Source organism: Balaenoptera borealis (genome assembly GCF_965194805.1).
Source record: "Balaenoptera borealis genome assembly, chromosome: 8".
NCBI classification, from domain to species: domain Eukaryota; kingdom Metazoa; phylum Chordata; class Mammalia; order Artiodactyla; family Balaenopteridae; genus Balaenoptera; species Balaenoptera borealis.
Window position 1 is genome coordinate 31,006,044 of NC_138865.1, and position 25,028 is coordinate 31,031,071.

The window sequence follows — 25,028 nt, forward strand, 5'->3', positions numbered from 1 at the left end:
AAAACCCCTCCGACACGTGAAGCCAATAGTTTCAACTGGGCTTCAACTGGGTCAGGGCAGATGGCTTTGTATTTCCTGATTGCTCACATGCTCAGAAATCCAAAGTGGAGAATATCCGTTCTGCATGGTAACAAGTAAGAAATAGCTCAATCCCACGTAACTGGATCGTCACCTAATCCAATCTGTGCCTCTCTTACAACTATTGACAGTGGTTTTTAATTCCTTCAGCAAGTCTCTCTACCCAACCAGCCTCCCTTAAGACACACAAACATACGTACACACATGGTTCATTCTGCCACTTCTCCCACCAATTCACCACTCCGAGGAAGAGTGTATTTAGCTAAACTTTAGCAAGCTCTTTGGCTGCCTGAGGATTTATAAATGTTAAAATAAAAACTAATTACCACCTTGAGAACTGCAGGTGGCACCTGGTCTTATGTCTCAAGGCAGCAGGTCGCTCCTGCATCATCCAAGCAGCAATGTCACTGCTTGCTCCTAAGCTCCAGAGAAACCCTCTGTTGGGTCTCGAACACCCCAAGTAATGAGATGCTACTGAAACGAGCATGTGGGGACCCTAGGTCTACGCCACAGCGTTAAGTGGCTTCTGAGGTTATCGAAACTGCCACTGATGCCAAACAAGGTTCACCAGCCCCTTCCTCCCACAGTGGTCCAGTGAACACGTGGCATAAAAATTCCTTCTCCACAGGTGACAGCCACTAAGGCCAGAGATGGAACCACAGGTGATACAACTTAGGAACACATAAATTTAAATATCTGATACACCATTTACCATATCCCTAAAATGACTCATCCGAAAGGATCATATTTGCCAGTTTAAAAAACAAACTTTTTTCAAGTTTCTCTCCATGAGTTAGCTATAACTAGCACATCCTCCATGAGTATCTTTTCCTGATGTACTACCGAGTAAAAACTTAATAAAAGCCATAGCCTAGATAAAATATATCATTTTTTCATTTGTGATTAACAGCCTTGGAGGGAGGTTTCTTTTTTAAACTGGTCCATTAAACGGGCATATATTGAAATAAAAATTATATAGTTTCTAACTTTAAACTACTCAAAATTTCAAGTACTTTATGTTTCAATTCTATTTCAAATCAGTACACTGAAAATACCCATTACCTAGAAACTAAGGAGAATATTTTTATTTTTTATGGCGAGCCAGACTCCCTATATTATTATTGAAAAGTCAAGTTTCTAATGAACCAGAAAGGAAATTTATTGTAAAGCAACGCTCAAACTAAGCACATGTATTATCACACAAGGTTATGTGTACACCTACCAGACATGTGCAATCTCTATGTCAAAGCATTATTTTCAAAAAGTTAAAAACACAACACGTACAAATATAGAACAAATGCATGCCAAAGAATCATAAACTCATTAATGACTAATCCAGTAAAAGAGCATTTTGAGAAACTAGGAATTTACAGGCATTTATAGAAGAACATTAGAATGAGATTGCTAGGTTACAAAAACACTGATCAATGTCCTATAGGGCAATAAAACCTTTGTAGTTACCATATGTACCTGAAAAAAAAAAAAAAAGAAATCATCAATTTCAGCGTCTAAACTCCAATCAAATGGTAAATGACCAAGTCAGACATGGGTGCATTCTTCTAGGTAATTAAACAATCATGTGGGCCTATTAAACAATGTTCCTGCATAATGTCAAAAGGTCACTCTATCATACCCTCTCTTTTTTTAACTTTTTATTTTACATTGGAGTCTAGTTGATTTACAATGTTGTGTTAGTTTTTACAGTATTTACAAGTTGTGTATAACTTTAATTAGCACACAGATTTTAACCTTATGCCATAGAACTCAAACTGGAAAAAACAAGTATGATATTTTGAAGGAACGTATCACATATGGTTTCCTGCCTCTCAGAAATAGGTAGACATAAATAATTCAGTTTTTAAAAGTTATTCAATATGATGCAACACAGCCTATAGCAATCAGCACCGCAACGGGCCCCAGGTAGGCAGACTGAGTGGGGACACTTTGGAAGTTACTCTGAAGAACTTTGTATGTTGAAGCCAAGCCTTTAAAGGCTCTGAAAAGTTAAGTGGGAAGAAGATCCAGAGGTTAATTTCATATTTGTTTTTCAGGATTAGAATTAGAATTGCAGGTAAACCCTGGATCTATTCATTCCAAATTGTTTGAACTCTTTTATACTTTTATAAGTATACTTCTGTATTCAAATTCTGATTTTGATTTAAAGGGAAAAATTCAAATTCAAATTTGCTCAGTTAATTGAGATTTTTGTCAGTGAATATGTCCTTTATTTAGTACTCTTGAATGATTTGGGGTTTTTTTTCCAAATCAACTCAAAGGAGCAGACATTCTTGAGCTCCAGTCTTCTCCCCAGAACAGGCTTTCAGGCGTGGGAGGGCCACTGATAATGTGGCTTTAGGGTCATTTTGTTTGTTTGCTTAAAGAGTCTCCCCCAGTTGCATAAGCTTCAGGACCCTCACAGCTCTAGCCTTGCCTGTCACTCTGTGTTGATAGTCACATGGACTTTGTAAGTTTTTTTGGAGAAAAAAATGTTGTTGTTTTCCCGAAGTTTTCAAACATATTCTGACCTCAGTATTTCTGGGAAGTTTATTCAAATATGATTTAAAAAAAAAAACGGTCCGTTTACCCGTTTGTTGAAGACTCTTTCCAACAAGTCCAAGCTCCAGTGCTTACTAAATACCTCTCTCCATATTCTATGCTCATTTTCCCCAACAGGTTTCACTGAATCACGAATGGATTCCCCATTCACCTGCTCTAGGGGCACATCTTCTGATAGGCTCCCTCCCTAAACCAAGGAACCTATTACATATGGTCTAATGCCTTTCAGAAATAGGTAGACATAAGTAATTCAATCTAAATATCAACCAAAATACTGACATTTTCTTATTCAGATTATATCTCTTCTTCCTCCCCAAAGATCTGAAAATTCGTAAAGAAACAGTAGATTCACAAGGATAATCCTGATTAACTTGGAGGATTCGACTCACTCTAGAAAACCACTAAGCACACTATTGAGACAAAAAGAAGCCTGCACCAATTAAAACAGTAGCAGGATTTTAGTCCATATTACCCAAGGTGAAAACTTCTTTATGGACTGTATTGTCTTAGCACACATGGCATTACTTGAGATTGACTGTGCTCACATAGCAATAGAATATGTTGATGACACTTAGCAAATAATTACAAAGAATCTGTGCCCATTGAAATGACAGGAGTTCTGACAAACAATACCCTTGAGAAGAGACATTGGATAAACACACTATTAGACATTCACTTAAATCAATTCTCACGATTTTATACTTCTTAGCAGTTGTAGCATTATGTTCAGTTCCTCCATTCTGCAATTCATGTATTTTTATACCAAATTCTTAAGGTTAATCATGTTATTGGGTTAGGATAATTTATACAACAAGTGTCTCACTATTATACTGTGTATGTTATTTTTCTTTTCAAAGAATAATATTGTGTGATAATATCTATTAGAGGATCATATTAATAAACTTTCATTAAAGATGATACAGTAACACTTTAGCACATAAGGAGCCACTGCTCCAGTGAAGAAAGGATTCAAATCTGATACAAATCTTCAAATTGAGGTGCTAATATATTTGCCTAGATCAAGCACTAGGTATTACATGAACAGCACATGTTTGTCTCCCATGCTGGCCAACAAAATGGGCTTGATCTGCTCCCCCAACCAAGGGCAGAGACCTCTCATACATATGCAGGACGTAACAGGGAGGAGACATTGTTGGATAAAAACAAATCCTGATTACCACTCCTAGAACAGTGATTCAAGTTGTGTGCCCCACCTGGAGTGGGCCAGAAATACATCTTTTATTCTCACAACAAGAAGGGCACTTTTGACAGGGGAAGGAAACAAAAGAAGACTTCTAGAGAAAATTACAAGTACTGAGATTTAACAAGGTGCGGATGAGTGTGTAACACTCACTAAATTGAACCCCTGGGTCTACAAATATCATCATTTACGTCAAATAATCACCATCAACAGCGGCTGAAATGTCTAACACTGGCTTCAGTCCTTTTCAGAGACTTCAGTCCTTTTTCTTTTCACTGGGGAGTAGAGTTAGGGAGGACAGCAGCTACTAGCTATAGCTGGCACTTTACTTATATGGGGGAAATAATTCAGCTGTAAATTAACTTCCAATTGTGTTGTTCCTTAATCGGGAAAGAGTGAACATTACTCCTCAAAGTGACATGCGATCCAGGAGACAGATTTACAATACTAAATATGCAATCAAAATACTGACATTTTCTTATTCAGATTATATCTCTTCTTCCTCCCCCCCCCCAAAAGATCTGAAAGTTCATAAACAAATAGTAGATTCACAGGGATAATCCTAAAACAGAGAGCTACTGCCCTCTTCCACTTGTGGCTCATGGTAGGAAGTGAGCAAACCAACCACTGGCTGCACAACAACTTCTGGAAAACAGGGCTCTAACTTGGAATCTATATTCTAACTTTCCTCTTGCATTCCATTTAAGAGGATAACTCCATTAGAATAACACTTTCATCTTGACTAAATACCAAGAGTTCTAGAAGGCAGACCAAGTAGAGATGCACAATTTTTAAATATCAGGTCCTAGAGGATGCTGTCCATTCAACTTGTTTTATCTTCAAAAAGACAGAGAATAAGAGTAAAAAAAAAAAAGCCCATGTTTTTGGCTATTTAGAAACATTACTCTCGCCCTGTGTAGACTCCTCCGGACTTAAAATTTCCCATTAATTATAAAGATTCATGTCAAAACATGGATAATTTCTGAGATGTCAAATGTTTCAACCAAGTCCTGTATGAGAGTATGTCTTATGCCAGAACCTCACCCAGGTTGACACCCCCACCCCCCCGCCCCCCGTCTGACTAATTTACTACTGAGAACCAGTTGTAAATAGAGGAAAAATGTCACTGTATCCTTTTGGGGAGAAGATCTTTACCTTTTTAAAAATTTACATACAGTTCTCATTATTTTATCAGGGCTTAAGAATATTTCATTTTTGTTAGTTTTAAAGTCTTGTCTGCAAAGATTACTTGAGTTCTTAAAACACTTCTTAGGAATAAAAGGTTAGCGATCAAAAGACTTGAGCAAATGCTGGTGTTCGTGATTTCTTGTTGGTAGCCTAAATCCCATCCTGCTGGCAAACTCCTCTTTAGAATTTCTCAAATGATGGGACAGGACTAAAAGAACCCTCTACCTTGATTTATGTAGTAACAAATTTCAAATATGGGTTTGAAATACCTTGCTTGTATATACATCTACACATACAAACAAACACCTCCCAAATATTCGAGAGTTAAGGAAAAATCCAATTGGTCAAATTAGCTAATCTAGACTATAATAAGATTCATTCACCATTACTTCTACTGCTACAAAGGATACTGTCAAATGAGATTAGCAAGCAATTATCAAGCAGTTTGTGTACCCTCTATGAATCTTTAAGTCTGCAAAGACATTTAAATATATACTTGACACTTGAACAACTATAGTAGCCATCTTTGCAGTGATCAAGGACTCTATAGTATCTAAAATGTTCTTAGCCATGCAAATTTACATAGGTACTTTTAACTTACTGAACTTTTCATCAGAGTACTAAACACATCTAAATAAAACAGAGGCTGAAAAGTGAAAACTAGCATTGACATTTGAAGAGTCAGCCAGAGACCCAGACGAACTGAGCCTAGAGATATATTCAATTCAGAAAAGGATATCTGCCTGGAGATTCAGACATGGAGCACCTCAGAGCATGTGACTCTTAAAAAAGATGCTCAGTATGAAGCACATGATACCTCTGTGGATTTCAGGGAATAAAATACAAACAGAAAATAAAGAAATATCAAAATAACTGATCTTGCAATATCCTGTAATCACAACTAAGGAGACAAGAAAGGCAGCACAGCACTCTGCTTCTCTGATAAGGGAAGGATTTTTGAAGCCATGTTTCCTTTAAGTAAGAGTGACCTCTGGTGACTTTTTAATTGCACCTCAGTGTACTAGGTTAAATTATTCTACAATTCTTTTATACTAGCAAATCATTTAGTACTACATTTTTAATTTCTTAGCAAAGTGATAAATGCTTTACTGCAGGACCTAAGGATTTCATGTAAATGCCCCCATTGTAATTAATTCATGGCAATTGTGCCCAAAGCTAAATTAAAATTCTGTCTGAAACACGGGGCAGTATTTTCTTAAAGGAGACTAAGGCTCATTTTCAGGAGTGACTCATATAATATGGCATTAAATGAGCTGATACTAAATGATGACAACACAAACTTATCACAGCCTCGGGGCATATATGGATGAATGCTGGAAGGGTAACTATTTGTATAAAATGCTTTTCACTTTAGCACAAACTTCCTGGTAAGGGCAGAGTTCCCCAGCCCACCCCACCCCCAGCAGCAAGGTCGGTTTCTAACATGCCTACTAGCACTTTCTTGAAATGCATAATAGCTTGCCTTACTCCCTACAACCTGATTTAAAAAAAATTCTTGAGGGGGATGGGGTGTGGATGTAGGACTAAGGGGGCTTTCTTCCAATCCCTCAAGGAAAGAAAAGCCCTATGATGGAGATTTCAATCTGAATAACACTTCGAAAACTTTTTCCGATTTCCAGATTAAAATGCCTTGAGGTCGGCTGAATCAATTTGGCTAGCATCTTTAGATCAGACTCACATTGCCAGTCCAGAACTGAGAGGTTAACACATCTTCACTGAACCAACAAAACGAGAAACACAGCACATCACGATATACAAGCATGTGCACTTGCAAATGAACCTGAATGGCAGGGTATGTTTTTCCTGTAAGCAAAAGCCTTCTAATTCTGAGGGGTCGATCCTTCTCGTAATTCTGCGGACTCACCAGGTTTGCCGCCTGGGCTCTGCTGCGGAGCCTGCCCGCCGCTGCAGCGCCCGACTTCTTGCTACCCGATTCCGCAGGGCGCCGACTGCAAACATCTACGCTAATGCAGGACCCGGCCAGGTCGGCCAACGATTTCCTTTCTGACATAAATCCTCCAAAATGTATTCATAGTAAAAAGAAATAAATGACATATTGGCATGCTCTTCTCTCCTCATCTCCTGCTATTCTCTCTCTCAGGTCTCTCTCCGCCTCAATATTCTCATGCTAATTTTAGCTTTACTAGAACTTGAGCTTTCTCAATGAATATTCAAAACAACAGCACACAGACAAAATTCAGCTCACAGACAAGTCAAAACAGGCTTTGTGTATTACAGACTTGACAAGTGGAAAAACCATTGTAAACCATCCTATCCAAGCGTTGGGACTTTGCGATGTTTTTTAAATGCCTCATTTTCAGAAGCAGACCCGTGATTCCATTTGTAAAATTCAATTATTTTTTAAAAAAAACACGAATTCTCAGTTGTCAGTATAAGTTTTAAAAGATTTGCTGTACTCACAAGTATTCCCTGCTGCTAATGTACTCCAGGGCTGGGCAGACAAAAGAAAGAGCATCCTGAGACAGGCTCCCGCGGCGGAGTCCATGTTCACAGTCGCCGGGGCTCCCCACCCCAAAACCCAAGGTGTCCAGACAGCTGCTCTGAGCCGGAGTCTGCAAGCTCCCTCCCGCTCGGGGTAGCTAGCGCTCCCTCCTCCGGGCTCGGCGAACCCGCTCAGCCGGAGGGGCGGGAGCCCCAACCTGCAGCCACACCCCCACCCCACCCCCACCCCCACCCGCTCCCGCCGCGCTGCGAGCTCCACGCGTCCCGGGCGAGCCTGGCGGTGGCGGGAGGAAGTGCGAGTCAAGTCGGTGAAGGTCTTCAACCTGCGCTCGCTCCGAATCCGAATCCGAATCCGAATCCGCGGTCCTAGGTCCTTCACCGGCAGGTTTCCCACTCTGAACAGCTGAGCAGTTCAGTGGACTTCAGTCTGAGACCGAGCTTCACCAGGCTGATGATGCTTGAGCATTAACACTGATGCTAGGAAAAATGTGAGTTTCTTTTTTTTTGGTTGAAAAGAAGTTAGGACAAGTAACTAACCCGGTTTGAAGAAAATATTTACATGTACTGAGAACTGTTGTAAAAAAGACTGCTTTTGTTTTCTCAACTCATTTAATGATTCATATTTAAAAATAAAAACCTAAAGAACCTTATTATGGTAATCATTTCGAAATATATACGGTTATATATACAGTGTTATGTGTCAAAATACATCTCAGTAAAGCTGGAAAAAATTAAAATTAAAAAATAATTAATTAAAACACCGACCCGACTTCTACTATAATGACAGCATTTTATTATGTATATTCCTACTTGGAGATTTGAGAATTGTGGTCAGCAGATATATAAAACTAAAAACTGCCATCCTGGGAGAAGGAATCTTACTCCAAATATCATCAGGGAAGTGACCTTATGTTAAGTAGGTAAATTGAATACACTTAATTGAAGAATGAAGAGTTTTGAATCAACTTCTATATACTGTATGTGTATTCCTTTCCATTCAAATTCTTTAATACAATTACCCAAAAGTTCATATTGAAAAATGATGGAATCTAAAAGGCATCTTAAATAAATAAATAAATGGATAGATAAATAAATGGATAGATAGATAGGCAGATAAATAGATAAATCGTTTCAGAGTATACAGATAGAGGCCTGATGGCCCATGGAGGAAGAAGGATTTCAAGATCCATGACCTTGAGGTAAGTCACATGGCCTCCTCTACTTCCTAAAGAGGCTGCCAACAGATGTAAATGAAGCAGGTATGAGCATGGCATCACTAGGATCAATACTCTCCTAAAACTGTGACCAGACTCATGACAAATGTGCTGAGACTTAGGAACAGTGTCCAGGCATTCTTGCACCATCCAAAGTGATCAGAATATGAAAGTAACTTTAACCTTGAGTAGGGCATTATATGCCTGAGAACAAAGCAGAAAAGCTGTTTTTATTATTTCTATTCTGCAACCTGGGTAAAAAACAAAAACAGGAATAGAAAATGTAAATAGCTTGGCAAGGCCACAGAATTTACAAGTAGAATTTGACCCAAATATGTAGATTCTGATCCCAACTTTCCAGCTTTCTCCACTCCTACTCAGGGCCCCTGGGAATCAGGAACTCTTCCCACCCACCCCATCAATCAGCAGTCCCAGGAAACACTGAGCAAAGCTTGCTCGGAGGGTGCATTTAGAACCTTGAAAAAAGCCACAAGCGGTAGAGTGACCTTCATTTATTAGTCAGACATTTTCCTAGTGCCTAATACATGTCCCAGAACCTGAATATGGTATTTCTAATTTTTAAAGCAAATATAAATTAATGATTTACATTGTGTCTAATATTTTTTAAAGCCTATACAACAGACAGTCTGTGTGTGTGTGTCTGTGTGTGTGTGTGTAATCTAAGTAAATGGTCACAGCATTCCTTTGAAGTAAATGTTACTCTGCCCATTTAATGGATAGACAGACTAACCTCAGAGAGTTTAATGGATGTGTCACAAAGCAAGCCAGACTTGGACCAGGTCAGCTGAGCTCTGAAACCCCTTCTCACTGGCCCTCAGGTCTCTGAAACAGAAAAGTTGTCACCTGGGAAAACTCTATTCAGTTGTTCATGGGAAATCCATTTAAAATGGGTTAGAAGGCGCCTCAATAATTGATGTCAATTAAAACCAAAAAGAGCAATGCTGGTAAATTACTTGAGCAGACATTCAGGATGGATTTTCCAAGTCAGAGATGAAACAGCACACAAGGGATTGAGATTCGCAGGCAGATGTCCTTGTGCAGTGCACAGCATTGACCACTGGACAGCACTGGGGCTGTTACATGATCTTCCAAGACAAGGGCAGCCCCAGGTGAGGAGGCTTGAAGAGACCAGGCAAAGCAGGGCCCAAAGCAGGGACTTGCCAGCAGACAGCTGAGGCGACTCCTGGTTTTACCCCTTTCCAGCTGCCTTCTTTCGCTGGAGACTTCGTGGCTTTGTGCTTCACTTTTCTTGTTTGTAGAATGGTGATGATAGCCAGTCATAGAGCCATGATGAAATTACAGGCCTGAAACCCCCACAAAGGGATGGAAACTGCTGAGCATTCCACGTACCAGCCCCAGAGCTGCCCTGGGAGTTGGTACCCACCCGTGAGACCCCCGGCAGCTGCTCAGCATTTGTGATCCTCAGCTTCGTTGTCTGTTTCATAAGATAATAGAAGTCTTACCAGCAGAGAACCGATCCAAGGGTTACAGGAGAAAATGAATGTCAAGTACTTAACACCATGCTCATCCACAGGGCGCTGGATCAGGTAGGCTGATGCTAGAGCTCCAGGCTCAGAGGAGAAAGGATGCCTAACGGGACCGCCAAGGCCTCCAAGCTAAATCCCTGCAGGCCAGGGGCAGTCCGCTGCATTCTGTGACCTGTTTCCACAGCCCTTTGCTCTTTTATGTAAGAAAGATGACAGATAATCAACAAGGACCTACTGTATAGCACAGGGAACTCTACTCAACATTCTGTCATAATCTATATGGGAAAAGAATCTGTAAAAGAATGGACACATGTATATGTATAACTGAATCACTTTGCTGTACAACTGAAACTAACACAATATTGTAAATCAGCTATACTCCAATATAAAATTAAATTAAATTTTAAAAAATCAAAACAAAGGAAAGGTGAAGAAAATGTGTAGATCTAATCTTGCACATTTCTATAAGTGATGATTCAAACCCCACAAATCACGCACGCGCATATATGTATGTGTCTGCAGAGTTCACACCAAACACAAAAGAGAACTTGAAATCAGCACAAGACAAGAAATTAACTTCCGATGTTCAAAAGTGTGTGGACCCTCATATGTGTAAGTGCAGACAGGCTGCCTAGGAAAGTATATTCTAAGTGAAACTACACCCTTGGCATTTCCTGACCAAAGTCATCTGTTTTCCTTCTCACCTGGGAGCAGTCTGTGCACTCAGGATTCCCTCCCGAGAAGAGGAAGGATCAACTCACCCCACCCGAATGAAATCCTTTCTCAATGCTCTCCATAGATCAAAACATGACTCCATTCATTTTTCTTCTTTATTCAGCAGTTTTCTCCCTGTAAATTATTTCTGCGTGTTTTATCTAAATCTGGGAATACATTTAACTTTACTCCTGTAATGGGAACAGATTTATCATTAAATCCTCTGAAAGAATACTGTGAATAAAATATAATAGTATTTCTATTAGGAGTCATGTTTCCCATAAGCCCCCAGGCAACAAATCCTGAAGAACAATTATGGAGAGACAGACTGCAGGGAGAAGGATTGTCACATGTGTGATAAAAAACACACTGCACGGTGTCTTTGCAGGTTATCTCTGATGAGCTATGTTCCCTATAACTAGCCCTTGGAAGCCCCGGTTTTAACAACCAAAGGATTATGCACCTAATTACATAAATCTCAGCTAGAGAATAGTCAGCCTCATATTGTTACCCGAAAAACTAGGTTCGCCTCTTGGTGGGTGTCGAGCCAAAAGACACAACCAAGACAAAGAGTGAGAGAAGGAAGGATTTGTTACTTGCAGCAAGTAAGTAGAGCACCAGGGATCTTTCCCAAAGCAGTGTCTCCCCAAACAGCAAAACTGGGGAAGTTTTAAGCTAAGGGTACATGTATATTCATGAAAGGGCTTGGGAGGTAGGCAGAGCCCAGGCTTTAGTTGATTGAAATCCGGAGGGTCAGAAAAGGTCAACGCCATCATCCCTTAGGTTCCGTTTCACCTGGTGGTTGAGTGCTTCAGGCTCATCTTTACCATGGAAACAGAACTGGAAGTCTTTACAACTGATACATTATTACTAGTGCTACTTCTCTTGCCTGATAACAGTCAGCATTCTTGTTTTCCCTTAAGATCCTTAATTACTGAGACCTGTTCAAGGGCAAGCACTCTGGCCAGGCTTAGATCACAAAATGGCTTGTACTAAATGAATAGGTGTTCTCTTATGTCCAGAAAGCCATGCCTGGTTTCCTTTCTCCATAGACCCCCCTACCTTATCTGCTTATGATATTTCTTTCCAATTCAGCCCATTTCAACCCAGGAGGACTTTTGGGGACTAACAAACACTGGTATCTAAGATAGAACAAACCACAACTAAGAACTTGAAGTATAAAAGCAATACTGCATGGTATTTCCAAAAGTGCTTAATAAACATTTCACAGGATTGCGCATAAACAACACACTTTTCCTGACATTCTGGCACAAGTAGAATCAGAGAGGCTTAACGTTAAAATGAAGTGCAGAGTCAGCTGTCCAGCATTCTACCCAATTCAAGCACCACAGTCTCCAATATCATCTTGCACACATGTCCACTGATGGCAGCAGCTGAGGTGCATACATATAGAGAAAAGGGAGATTCTAGAACTTCCTTCTATCATATCACAAAGAAGGATAAGTTCACAGAATCAACTACATGAGTGTCCAGGAAAAAAAATTCTTTTTTTTTTTTAAACTTTTAAAATTGAGATATATTATACCCTTTAAACAAAATTTCTAATTTTATGAAAGGCATAAAAGGTCACAATTTTTCTTTACTTCTTTGGGGTAGGAAGAGGGAGGCAGAGTTGAGTGGATCCTTAAAAGTCCTTTTCTAATTTAAAATTAAAATCAACATCTGATCTTGACCTAAGAATTTTTCTATTGAGGTATAATTGACATAGAACACTATATTAGTTTCAGGTGTACAATTCAATGATTGGACATTTGTGTGTATTGCAAAATGAACATCACAGTAAGTCTGGTTACCATCAATCACCATACACAGTCACAGATTTTTTTCTTTCTTCTTGTGATGAGAACTTTTAAGATTTACTTGCAGCAACTTGTAAATATGCAATACAGTATTAATAACTATATTCACCATGCTATACATTACATCCCTGTGGCTTATTTATTTTATAACTGGAAATTTGTACCTTTTGAACCCCCTTCACTCATGTCACCTACTTCCCACCCCCATCCCCACCCCCCCAGTCTGGCAACCAACTATCTGGTCTCTGTATTTATGAGCTCCTTTTTTTTCTTTTTAAGATTACTCATATAAGTGAGACCATAGGTTATCTTTCTCTAACTTATTTCACTTAGCATAATGCTCTCGAAGTCCCTCCATGTTGTCACAAATGGCAAAATTTCCTTTTTCTTAATGGCTCACTAGTATTCCAGTGTGTGTATCACATTTTTTTAGCCATTCACCCATCAATGAACACTGAAGTTGTTCCCATGTCTCAACTATTGTAAATAATTCTGTAATAAACATGGGTGTGCATATATCTTTTGGAGTTAGTGTTTTCATTTTCTTTGTACAAATACACAGAAGTGAAATTGCTGGATCATATGGTAGTCCCAGTTTTGATCTTTTGAGGAAACTCCATGCTATTTTCCATACTGTCTGTACCAATTTACATTCCCACCAAGAGTGCACAAGTGTCTCCTTCTCTCCACATCCTTGCCAACACTTGTTATTTCTTATCTTTTGATGATAATCATACAAACAGGTGTGAAGTGATATCTCATTGTGGTTTCGATTTGCATTTCCCTGATGATTAGTGACGTTGAGCATCTTTTCCTATACCTGTTGGTCAACTTTGGAATGTGTTCTTTGGAAAAATGTCTATTCAGATCCTTTGCCCATTTTTAATTAGATTGTTTGTTTGCTATTGAGTTGTGCGAGATCTTTATATATATTAGATATTATTAGCCCATTATCAGATACATGATTTGCAAATATTTCTCCCATTCAATTGGTTGCTTTTCATTTTGTTGATGGTTTCCTTTACTGTACAAAAGCTTTTTAGTTTGATGTAGTCTCACTTGTTTATTTTTACTTTTATTGCCTTTGCTTTTGGTGTCATATCCAAAAAATCATGGCCATGACCAATGTCCAGGAGCTTACCGTATATGTTTTCTTCTAGGAGTTTTATGATTTCAGGTCTTAAATTCAAGTCTTTATTCCATTTTGAGTTAATTTTTGTATGGTGTAAGGTAGTAGTCTAGTTTTATTCTTTTGCATGTGGCTTTCCAGTTTTGCCAACACCATTTGTTGAACAGACTGTCCTTTCCCCATTGTATATTCTTGGCTCCTTTGTGATAAATTAAGTGACCATATATGTGTGCGTTTATTTCTGAGCTCTCTATTCCGCTCCATTCATCAATGTGCCTATTTTTATACCAATACCATACCATAGTTTTGTAATGTAACTTAAAATCAGGAAGCATGATGCTTCCAGCTTTGTTCTCTCTTAAGATTGCTTTGCTTATTCAGGGTGTTTTGTGGTTCCTTACACATTTTAGGATTTTTTTGCTCTGTTTCTGTGTAAAATGCCATTGGAATTTTGATAGGGATTGAATTGAATCTGTAGATTGCTTCTGGTAGTATGGACAGTTTAACAATATTAATTCTTCTAATCTTTGAGCCACAGAATATCTTTCCATTTATTTGTGTCTTCTTCAGTTACTTTCATCAGTGTCTTATAGTTTTCAATGTACAGGTCTTTCACCTCCATGGTTAAATTTATTCATAGGTATTTTATTCTTTTGATGCAATTGTAAGTGGTATTGTTTTATTACTAGCATATAGAAATGCAACCAATTTTTGTATATTGATTTTGTATTCTGCAACATTACTAAAGTTGTTTCTTAGTTCTAACAGTGTGTTTTTTTGGTGGCGTCTTTAGGGTTTTCTATATATAATATCATGTCATCTGCAAATATTGACAATTTTACTTCTTCCTTTCCAGCTGGGTGCTGCTGATTTCCTTTTTTTTTTTTGCCTAATTACTCTGACTAGGACTTCTAATACTATGTTGAATAAAAGTGGCGAGAGTGGGCATCTTTCTCTTATTCTTGATCTTAGAGGAAAAGCACAGAGTATGACATCAGCTATGGGCTTCTCATATACGGCCTTTATTGTGTTATAACCAATTTGAGTTTATTGCACAGAATTGAATCTAAATTCAACCATAAGCATTTTCATGATTATCATTAAAAGTCTTTTTAAATTGAAAACAAGACTGAGAACTCGTAATAGTGCTGGTTAATTAAAAAAATACACCCTTAAGGATTAAGTTTATTCCATAATTCCAGTGATATTTTTTTAGGCTGAAGTACTGATGAATGAAGTACTCCAATGTAGAGGAATCTTGAAAATACTCTGAGTGAAATTAGTTAGTCATAAGGAACCATATATTATATGAGCCCATTGATATGAAATGTCAAAAAGGACAAACCTATAGAGACAGAAAGTAGATGAGTGTTTGCTTGGGGCTGTGGGAGATGGGACACTTGTAGGCTAGAAAAAGAAAGATTTCTTTTTTTGGAAATTGATAAAATTTCCAAAATTTTTTTTATCAATAAAATTGATAAAATAGATTGTGGAGATGAATGTACAACTCTGTGAATATACAAAAAAACAATTGAATTGGACACTTTAAGTAGGTGAATTGTACAGTAGGTGAATTATATCTCAAAGCTGTTTTTAAAAAGGAATACAGAAACTCTAGAAAAACACTGAATCCATTGACATCTACTTTACCACACTATTCCAAATAGAAATGTAACTGAAAAATGGGAGTTAAAAAACATAAGCAGCAATATCCGTTATTTACTGCCATAATCATGCTGTGAATCAACCAGAAACCTCAGTGGCAGACACCACTTTACTGAGCTCAGGGGTCTCAAGACCACACTCTTGGCTCAGCAGGTGTTCTGGTCTCCTGCGCACCTGCCTTGGGGAGGCTGTTGTCCGCTGGGAGAATGGCCCCATCTGAGATGACTGGACTTGTGTATCATTGCGCAGCAAACAAAGCCAGGCACCTCTCACCGCGGTGGCACAGAACTAAGAGAAGAAGCAGAAAAATACAAGTCTGTTCTGATCTTCGTGTGTCACATCAGCTGGCATTCCATTGACCGAAGTAAATCTCATAACCTAACTCGGGATCAAGGGTCGGGAGAACAGATTCTGCCTCTTCAGTAAAAGGAGCTGAAAAGCCATGTGGCAAAGAGGGTGAATCCAGGAGCGTGAAGAATGAGGACCATTTAGACCTCAGTCTCTGCCCAGCACAGGGTATTCGTGATGGAAGAAAACTGAGCAGAAATTAAATATTTGCCATCTGGCAGCTTCACTTTCTCGCCATTTTCACTTAAAATTGTATCAGAGGGCTTCCCTGGTGGCGCAGTGGTTGAGAATCTGCCTGCTAATGCAGGGGATACGGGTTCGAGCCCTGGTCTGGGAGGATCCCGCGTGCCGCGGAGCGGCTGGGCCCGTGAGCCACAATTGCTGGGCCTGCGCGTCTGGAGCCTGTGCTCCGAGGCGGGAGAGGCCACGGTGGTGGGAGGCCCGCGCGCCGCGATGAAGGGTGGCCCCCGCTTGCCGCGGCTGGGGGGGGCCCTCGCACAGAACCGAGGACCCAGCACAGCCATAAATAAACAAATAAATAAATAAATAAAATTAAAAAAAAAAAAAAAAAAAAACAAACAAGGCAAGGGGGCTTCCCTGGTGGCGCAGTGGTTGAGAATCTGCCTGCCGATGCAGGGGACACGGGCTCGAGCCCTGGTCTGGGAAGATCCCACATGCCGCGGAGCAGCCAGGCCCGTGAGCCACAACTACTGAGCCTGCGCGCCTGGAGCCTGTGCTCCGCAACAAGAGAGGCTACGATAGCGAGGGGCCCACGCACCGCGATGAAGAGTGGCCCCCGCTGGCCGCAACTGGAGAAAGCCCTCGCACAGAAACGAAGACCCAACACAGCCAAAAATAAATAAATAAATAAATAAATAAATAAATAAATAAAAAAGAACAAGGCAAGGATATCGCCTCTTAACACATTTTTTCAACATTGTCCTAGAATTCACAGCTAATCTAATTAGACAAAAAAAGGAAATTAAAAGTATATAAATTGGAAAGGAAGAAATAAAACTCTTTTTGTAGATGACATGATCATCTATGTAGGAAATCTCACAGAATCAACAAAAAACTTTGAGAACTAATAAGCAATTATAGCAAGGTTGCAGGATACATTTTTCACATATACAAATGAATTGCTTCCCTGTACACCAGCAATGTACAACTGGGTTTTGAAATTAAAAACACAATATCATTTACATTAACACCCAAAAATGAAATACTTAGGTATAAGTCGCAGAAAATATGTGTAATATCTATATGAGGAAAAACTACAAACCTGTGATGACAGAAATCAAATAATTTAAATAAATGGAGAGATACTACATGTTCATGTATAGGATGATCAAAATTGTTAAGATGTCAGTTCTTCCCAACTTGATCTACAGATTTAATTAATCCCAATCAAAATCCCAAGTGATCTTGTGGATATTGACAAACGGATTCTAAAGTTTGTCAAAACCCAGAATGGCTGACACAGCATTGAAGGGAGAGAACAAAGTTGGAGGATTAACATTACCCAAAATCAAGACTTACTATAAAGTTAACAGTAATCAAGACAGTGTGGTATGGGCAAAAGAATAGACAAATAGATCAATGGAACTGAATAGAAAGCCCAGAAACAGACCAAGACCAATACAGTCAACTGATTTTGACAAAGGAACAGAGGCAATATGATGAACAAAGATAGTCTTTTCAACAAACAATGTTGGAATAACTAGACATCCACATGCAAAAAAAAAAAAAAAAAAGTGAATTTAGAAACAAACCTTACACCTTTCACGAACATTAAGTGAAAATAGAGCACAGACCTAAATATAAAACACAAAGCTATAAAACTTCTGGAAGATAACATGGAAGAAGATCTTCCAACACTACAACACTCTGGAAAAGGCAAAACTATGGAGACACTAAAAAGATTAGGGGTTGCCAGGAATTAGGGACAAGAGAGGAATGATGAACAGGTAGATTACAAGAATTTTTAGGGCAGTGAAACTATTATGTATGAGATTGTAATGGTCAATACATGTCATTATACATTTATCCAAACCTATAGAACGTACAACACAAATAGTGAACTCTAATGTAAAACTTAATTAACAACAATATATCAGTATTGGTTCATCAATTGTAAAAATGTACCACTAATGCAAGATGTTAATAATTGGGGAAAAGGGAATGGGGCGTTGGCAGGAGAATAGAATAAATGGAATCTCTATATCTGCTTAATATTTCTGTAAACCTAACACTGCTCCAAAAAAAGTTTCTAATTAAAGAAATAGTGGCAGAGAGAGTTGTAGATTTGTAGCAAAGTGCTGATTCATGAAGGCTTTAGAGAGTTAACAAAAATGCAGTAAGTGATTGCTTAGGGCTAGGAGGCTTGTGGGGATAGTAGGGTGATAGGTATGGGATTTCTTCTTGAGGTGACAAAAATGTTTTAAAATTAACCGTCGTGATCATTGCACATATCTGTGAATATACTAAAAACGACTGAATTTTACACTCTAAATGGATGAGTTATAATCATATGTGAATTATATCTTAATAAGTCTGGCTAAAAAATTCAATGGCCTAGATCTGTGTTATTAAATTAAATAAACAGCACTTAATAGTTTTTCTACAGCTGAAGTGTATGCTGTAAGGTTCTAACATATGACTTCTTCCCAGGAAGTCAATAATGTTTAAAAGTATAAAATTTCAGAGTTAATATCAATTTTTTACAGATTTCAATGACAAGAGAATCACAGATGCAAGGGCCAAGAGCCATTAAAAGAGTTTCCTTCCAGATCACGGACTAATGAATAAGATTTCCAAATGTCAATATTGATGACATGGAAAAGTATACACTATTCATTTGGAGTGAAGCTGTCAGCATTTCTTTTTGAATGAAAACGATGACAAAACCCTCTTCCCCAAACACACACGTACAAATGCCGAAGAGTGCATCCTCCTGCGTGAAGCTACCAACTCAGCAGCCTTCAATGAAGGGCATACAAAAGATGGAGCGCACTACAAATATCCATTGTTGCCGCCACCTCAGTAACAGAGGAGTGGCTTTATCATCGGAAGTAATCGAAAGAAAGAAAGAACAGATGGACGTCTGCTTTATGGGGACTCACACAGTAAGCGTCACCCGAGGTGGAGGGCTTGCCACGGATAGAAATTAGGTGTTAGAAAGAGGGAACATGAGAGCAACAGAGAGGAAGACGGTTTGGAGAAGGGATGCTCAATTCTTTTATTCGGTTGTTTTATTTTGTGATATATGTCTGACAAACCGATTGCATAGAATTGCATTCTCTTACTGAGTGAAACTAATGAGTGTAATTATTTTAAATTGAGGCTATCTTATAAAAAAGCTGAAGAACTCGGGGGCTTCCCTGGTGGCACAGTGGCTGACACTCTGCCTGCTAATGCAGGGGACACGGGTTCGAGCCCTGGTCTGGGAAGATCCCACATGCCGCGGAGCAACTAGGCCCGTGAGCCACAATTACTGAGCCTGCGCGTCTGGAGCCTGTGCTCCGCAACAAGAGAGGCCACGATAATAAGAGGCCCGCGCACCGCGATGAAGAGTGGCCCCCGCTCACCGCAGCTAGAGAAAGCCCTCGCACAGAAACGAAGACCCAACACAGCCACAAATCAATAAATTTAAAAAAAAAATGCCACCTCAAAATATGCCACTTTGGCATAAATATGGTTTTGAGCTGAAAGCAATTGAAAATCAGCAGATGCAGGAAGAAATCTTCCCTCCCCTTTTCTCCCTAAAAGCAGGGCATGAATTTTCCCTGAGACCGGGGCCCCCTCTCACGAACCAGGAAGAAGAGAGTGACTCTTGTCCCCAAAGGTGGAGAATGGGCACTGAGGTGAGTCTACAGAAACAAACCTTATGAAAATAGCGCTTATCTCCCATCAGGTTCCCCATATATTTCCTACTCACTTTCCTCCAAACCCCCTTTCCTTTCTTAAAAATGGAATCTAAGCCCCCAAGTCTAACTACTTCTTTGAGTTTCACTTCCTTCCTGTTGGACTCTTTCACACAGAAAATATTAATTAAAGTAATTTATGTTTTTTCTTCCATTATTCTGTCGTTTGTCAGTTTACTTTGCAGGCCCCTACGAATAAACCTAAGAGGGTAGAGGAAAGAAATTTCCTCTCAGACATCAGCAATGAAGGGGAAAAAATGTTTTCGTGGTGACATGGGAATGAACTCTGGAGTTGGTCAGATCATCACAATGGTCACATCAGTCATCTATGCTGAGCAACCCTCCCTTGGTATTCTTGTCCTGCCTCTATTTCTCATGGTATCTGGTAGCACTGCAGTGCCCAGGAATGTCATGAGCTCTCTCCAAGGTGAGGCCTATATGCAGATATTATTTTATAAACTATTTCCAGAATCTTGTTCAAGGTAAAACCATACAATTCATGTTCTAAGTTCGAAGGCAGCTCAGCTCACAGAGAAGACCTTTGAGAAAGCACAACATGCTTACGGGTCTCTGGCATGGTATCAATGTCAGCCTCTAGACTGTGTCAAAAGCAATTCTGCACTCCCTCGTATGGACCAAACATGGGTAAAATACCTCTTCTGGCGCTTCCTTCTCTCTGATGATGTAGCTACCTGGGAGCCTGTAAGAACTCACTAACACTATGCTTTCTAAGAGCAGTTTCTGCTCTCGCTCAAAATCGTATAGTTTTTCTTTAATCATGTGGATAGCTTCAAGATTAGTTTTTTGGTTTTTGGTATTTTTTACAATGGGATAACTTGATACTATATCTGAGAATACCCTTCCCAGTAATTCTAGTCTCCTTGACATCAGTAAGATACGGAAGAGAAAAACCTTTGTAAAATGGTGTTAAGGAAAATTATCCAAAAGCCTGAAAAAAACTAAAGGGACTTTTGCCTGTTCTTTCTTAGTTATGCTAGGGTTGGATTATCAGGCCTGCCTGCGGATTATCTGAATCTCTAGGCATGTACCTTTGCATCTTTGTGTAACTTGTTATTTACTATTGATAAAGGTATGCTGTAATTCTGAAGGGGTTGATGTTAATTTGTACCTTGATTTCTGTCAGATAGCAATACAAATAATGTCTGTTCAGTAGGGATGCAAATGATTCCTTTCTGATGGAAAATACAATTTCCAAAATTCAGAATGTTAGCTGATTTTCCCTACAGAACATTAGCTATTTTTTCTCTAAAATCAGTAATCCTATTTAAGAATTCTTCCAGCTACTAGAAAAGCTTCTACCCCATTTAGTTCTTTTGAATCAGCACTACCATCATGCCAGTTCTCTTATTAATGGGTTCATTAAATCTGTGCCATATACTGATTTTACATTTGCATGAGAGTCATGAGTTTAATTTATGAAAATGATACTTTGACAAGGAGCAATTGTGAGTAGCACAATGTGCACCAGTCAACAAACCATGGGCACACAAAGTAAGGGCTACCTGCATGGACATACACACCAAAAAGCCGGTCACTTTCAAACAGTATCTCTGCTATCTTTTCCCTGCTTTTATTTGGGTTCATAAGAGCTCAGATTTCCCAATATCTAGTAGATATGTTAAGTTTCTCTGTTAAAAATATATAGGCTTATATTTCTTTTAAGCTCATATATTATTTTTAATCAAAAGTTTGGACTCTGCCCTTTTCCACAGGATAGTTAGTGCCTAGTGATTTGAGGGTGGGTCTGATAACAGGCTCCTATCCAAAGCTGAGATTTATTCTGGAAAGTTTAAGCCTGCAGCTCCATACTGTAGGTGTCCTTACACCTACAACACTGAGGTGTCCTTACTCACCACCACCTCCCTGCCCTGCTTGTTCCCGCTGTCTGCCTGCAGAGAACCCTGGGGAGAACCTCCACCACTGCCCCGCTCTTCCTTCTTTTTGGTCTTCCCCCTTACTTGGGGAGATTGCTTGTACACTTCTGCTTTTCCTTCTCCCTTCCCTTTGCCCCTCTTTTACCAAGTCTAATCATACTCCTTTGATGGGACTATTTCCCTTGCAATCAACTTCATTGCAATTGTTTTGATTAGTGGTTATTGGCACCATTCCCCTATCAAAAAGAACTAATCAAACACCTGACCTGGTGGGTGGGGATCAATTCCACTACGATGAGCAAAGGAGAGCTGAGAGGACACTGATTTCATAAATGGACTCGTGAATGTTTTAGTTATAAAGAGTTTTGTGTCCCTATACCATTTAGTAATTGTAGGCCTGTGAAACTGAATTTTCAATTAACAAAAACTCTGCATTGTTCAATTCAAAGGATATGTTCTACTTACTATTTTGTACCAGAACAAATGTTGAACTGGCACCAAAGATGAATGACACATCCTACCAGCCCTCAACGAGGTCACAGTCCAATGGAGTTGATAGGCATGTACATATAACATGCAAGATTTCTTTTATAAATATTGCAGAGGTATAAACCAGGTGAAATTAAGGCATAATTAGGGAGAAACACATGATTTAAGAATCTCAAAAGGCTTACCGGGGGCATTACATTTTACTTTATTATTATTTTATTTTTATGAAGTCCTGTTGCATTTTATATTGAGTTCTATGATCCATTTAATGTATATGAAAAGTCGAAGGTCTTTGTCTAGATTCATTTTTTTTTTTTTTGCATGTAGCTGTCCAGTTGTTCCAGCACCAAAATTACACACGGAGAAACAGACAATCTCAATAGGCCTGTATCTATTAAAGGATTTGAAACTATAATTAATAACCTGCCAAAAAGAAAGCACTAGGGCCAGATTGGTTCACTGGTGAATTTTAACAAATATTTTAGGGAAAATGTATGCTTATTCTCTAAAAATAGAACTAGAATGAATACTTTCTAACTCATTCTATGAAACCAGCATTATCCTAACACCAAAAGCATACAAAGCATTACCAAAAAAAGGAAAAATTCAGACAAATGAATATAGTTGCAAAACTCCTGAACAAAATATTAGTCAATCAAATCCAACTATGTATGAACAGAATTATACACCATGGGCAAGTGGGATTTATTCCAGGTACACAAGGCTGGTTCAACATAAGAAAACCAACTAGTGTAATTCATCATATAAACAGGTTAAAGAAGAAAAACTATATGGTCCTATTAATAGATACAGAAAAAGCATTTGACAAATCCAGCATTCATTCATGACAAAAACGTTCAGTAAACTAGAAATAGAAGGGAACTATTGCAACTTAATAATGAGAATTTACAAAACACCTACAGCTAATATAATATTTATTAGTGAGAAACTAGATGCTTTCTCAGTAAGATTAAGAACAAGGCAAGGGGGCTTACCTGGTGGCGCAGTGGTTGAGAATCTGCCTGCTAATGCAGGGGATAGGGGTTCGAGCCCTGGTCTGGGAGGATCCCGCGTGCCGCGGAGCGGCTGGGCCCGTGAGCCACAATTGCTGGGCCTGCGCGTCTGGAGCCTGTGCTCCGCGGCGGGAGAGGCCGCGGTGGTGGGAGGCCCGCGCGCCGCCATGAAGGGTGGCCCCCGCTTGCCGCGGCTGGGGGGGGCCCTCGCACAGAAGCGAGGACCCAGCGCAGCCATAAATAAATAAATAAATAAAATTGAAAAAAAAAAAAAAAAAAAAAACAAGGCAAGGGGGCTTCCCTGGTGGCGCAGTGGTTGAGAATCTGCCTGCCGATGCAGGGGACACGGGCTCGAGCCCTGGTCTGGGAAGATCCCACATGCCGCGGAGCAGCCAGGCCCGTGAGCCACAACTACTGAGCCTGCGCACCTGGAGCCTGTGCTCCGCAACAACAGAGGCAACGATAGCGAGGGGCCCACGCACCGCGATGAAGAGTGGCCCCTGCTGGCCGCAACTGGAGAAAGCCCTCGCACAGAAACGAAGACCCAACACAGCCAAAAATAAATAAATAAATAAAAAAGAACAAGGCAAGGATATCGCCTCTTAACACATTTTTTCAACATTGTCCTAGAATTCACAGCTAATATAATTAGACAAAAAAAGGAAATTAAAAGTATATAAATTGGAAAGGAAGAAATAAAACTCTTTTTGTAGATGACATGATCATCTATGTAGGAAATCTCACAGAATCAACAAAAAACTTTGAGAACTAATAAGCAATTATAGCAAGGTTGCAGGATACATTTTTCACATATACAAATTAATTGCTTCCCTGTACACCAGCAATGTACAACTGGGTTTTGAAATTAAAAACACAATATCATTTACATTAACACCCAAAAATGAAATACTTAGGTATAAGTCGCAGAAAATATGTGTAATATCTATATGAGGAAAAACTACAAACCTGTGATGAAAGAAATCAAATAATTTAAATAAATGGAGAGATACTACATGTTCATGTATAGGATGATCAAAATTGTTAAGATGTCAGTTCTTCCCAACTTGATCTACAGATTTAATTAATCCCAATCAAAATCCCAAGTGATCTTGTGGATATTGACAAACGGATTCTAAAGTGTGTCAAAACCCAGAATGGCTGACACAGTATTGAAGGGAGAGAACAAAGTTGGAGGATTAACATTACCCAAAATCAAGACTTACTATAAAGTTAACAGTAATCAAGACAGTGTGGTATGGGCAAAAGAATAGACAAATAGATCAATGGAACTGAATAGAAAGCCCAGAAACAGACCAAGACATAAACAGTCAACTGATTTTGACAAAGGAACAGAGGCAATATGATGAACAAAGATAGTCTTTTCAACAAACAATGTTGGAATAACTAGACATCCACATGCAAAAAAAAAAAACAAACAAGTGAATTTAGAAACAAACCTTACACCTTTCACGAACATTAAGTGAAAATAGAGCACAGACCTAAATATAAAACACAAAGCTATAAAACTTCTGGAAGATAACATGGAAGAAGATCTTCCAACACTACAACACTCTGGAAAAGGCAAAACTATGGAGACACTAAAAAGATTAGGGGTTGCCAGGAATTAGGGACAAGAGAGGAATGATGAACAGGTAGATTACAAGAATTTTTAGGGCAGTGAAACTATTATGTATGAGATTGTAATGGTCAATACATGTCATCATACATTTATCCAAACCTATAGAACGTACAACACAAATAGTGAACTCTAATGTAAAACTTAATTAACAACAATATATCAGT

At 39.2% G+C, this 25,028-nt stretch overlaps 1 protein-coding gene across 6 annotated transcripts in view; it reads right to left on the reverse strand.

Annotated features, from left to right (window-relative positions):
- LOC309634350 (contactin-associated protein-like 3) overlaps nt 1–7,679 on the reverse strand; it is a 98,103-nt gene extending 90,424 nt beyond the window's left edge. For all 6 annotated transcript variants that reach the window (XM_082404299.1, XM_082404302.1, XM_082404301.1 and 3 more), the window contains exon 1: nt 7,466–7,679. In XM_082404299.1, the coding sequence (XP_082260425.1) occupies nt 7,466–7,550 (85 nt within the window). In that variant the 5' untranslated portion in view covers nt 7,551–7,679. The remainder of the gene's footprint in view (nt 1–7,465) is intronic.
- Between the last annotated feature and the right edge of the window lie 17,349 nt (nt 7,680–25,028).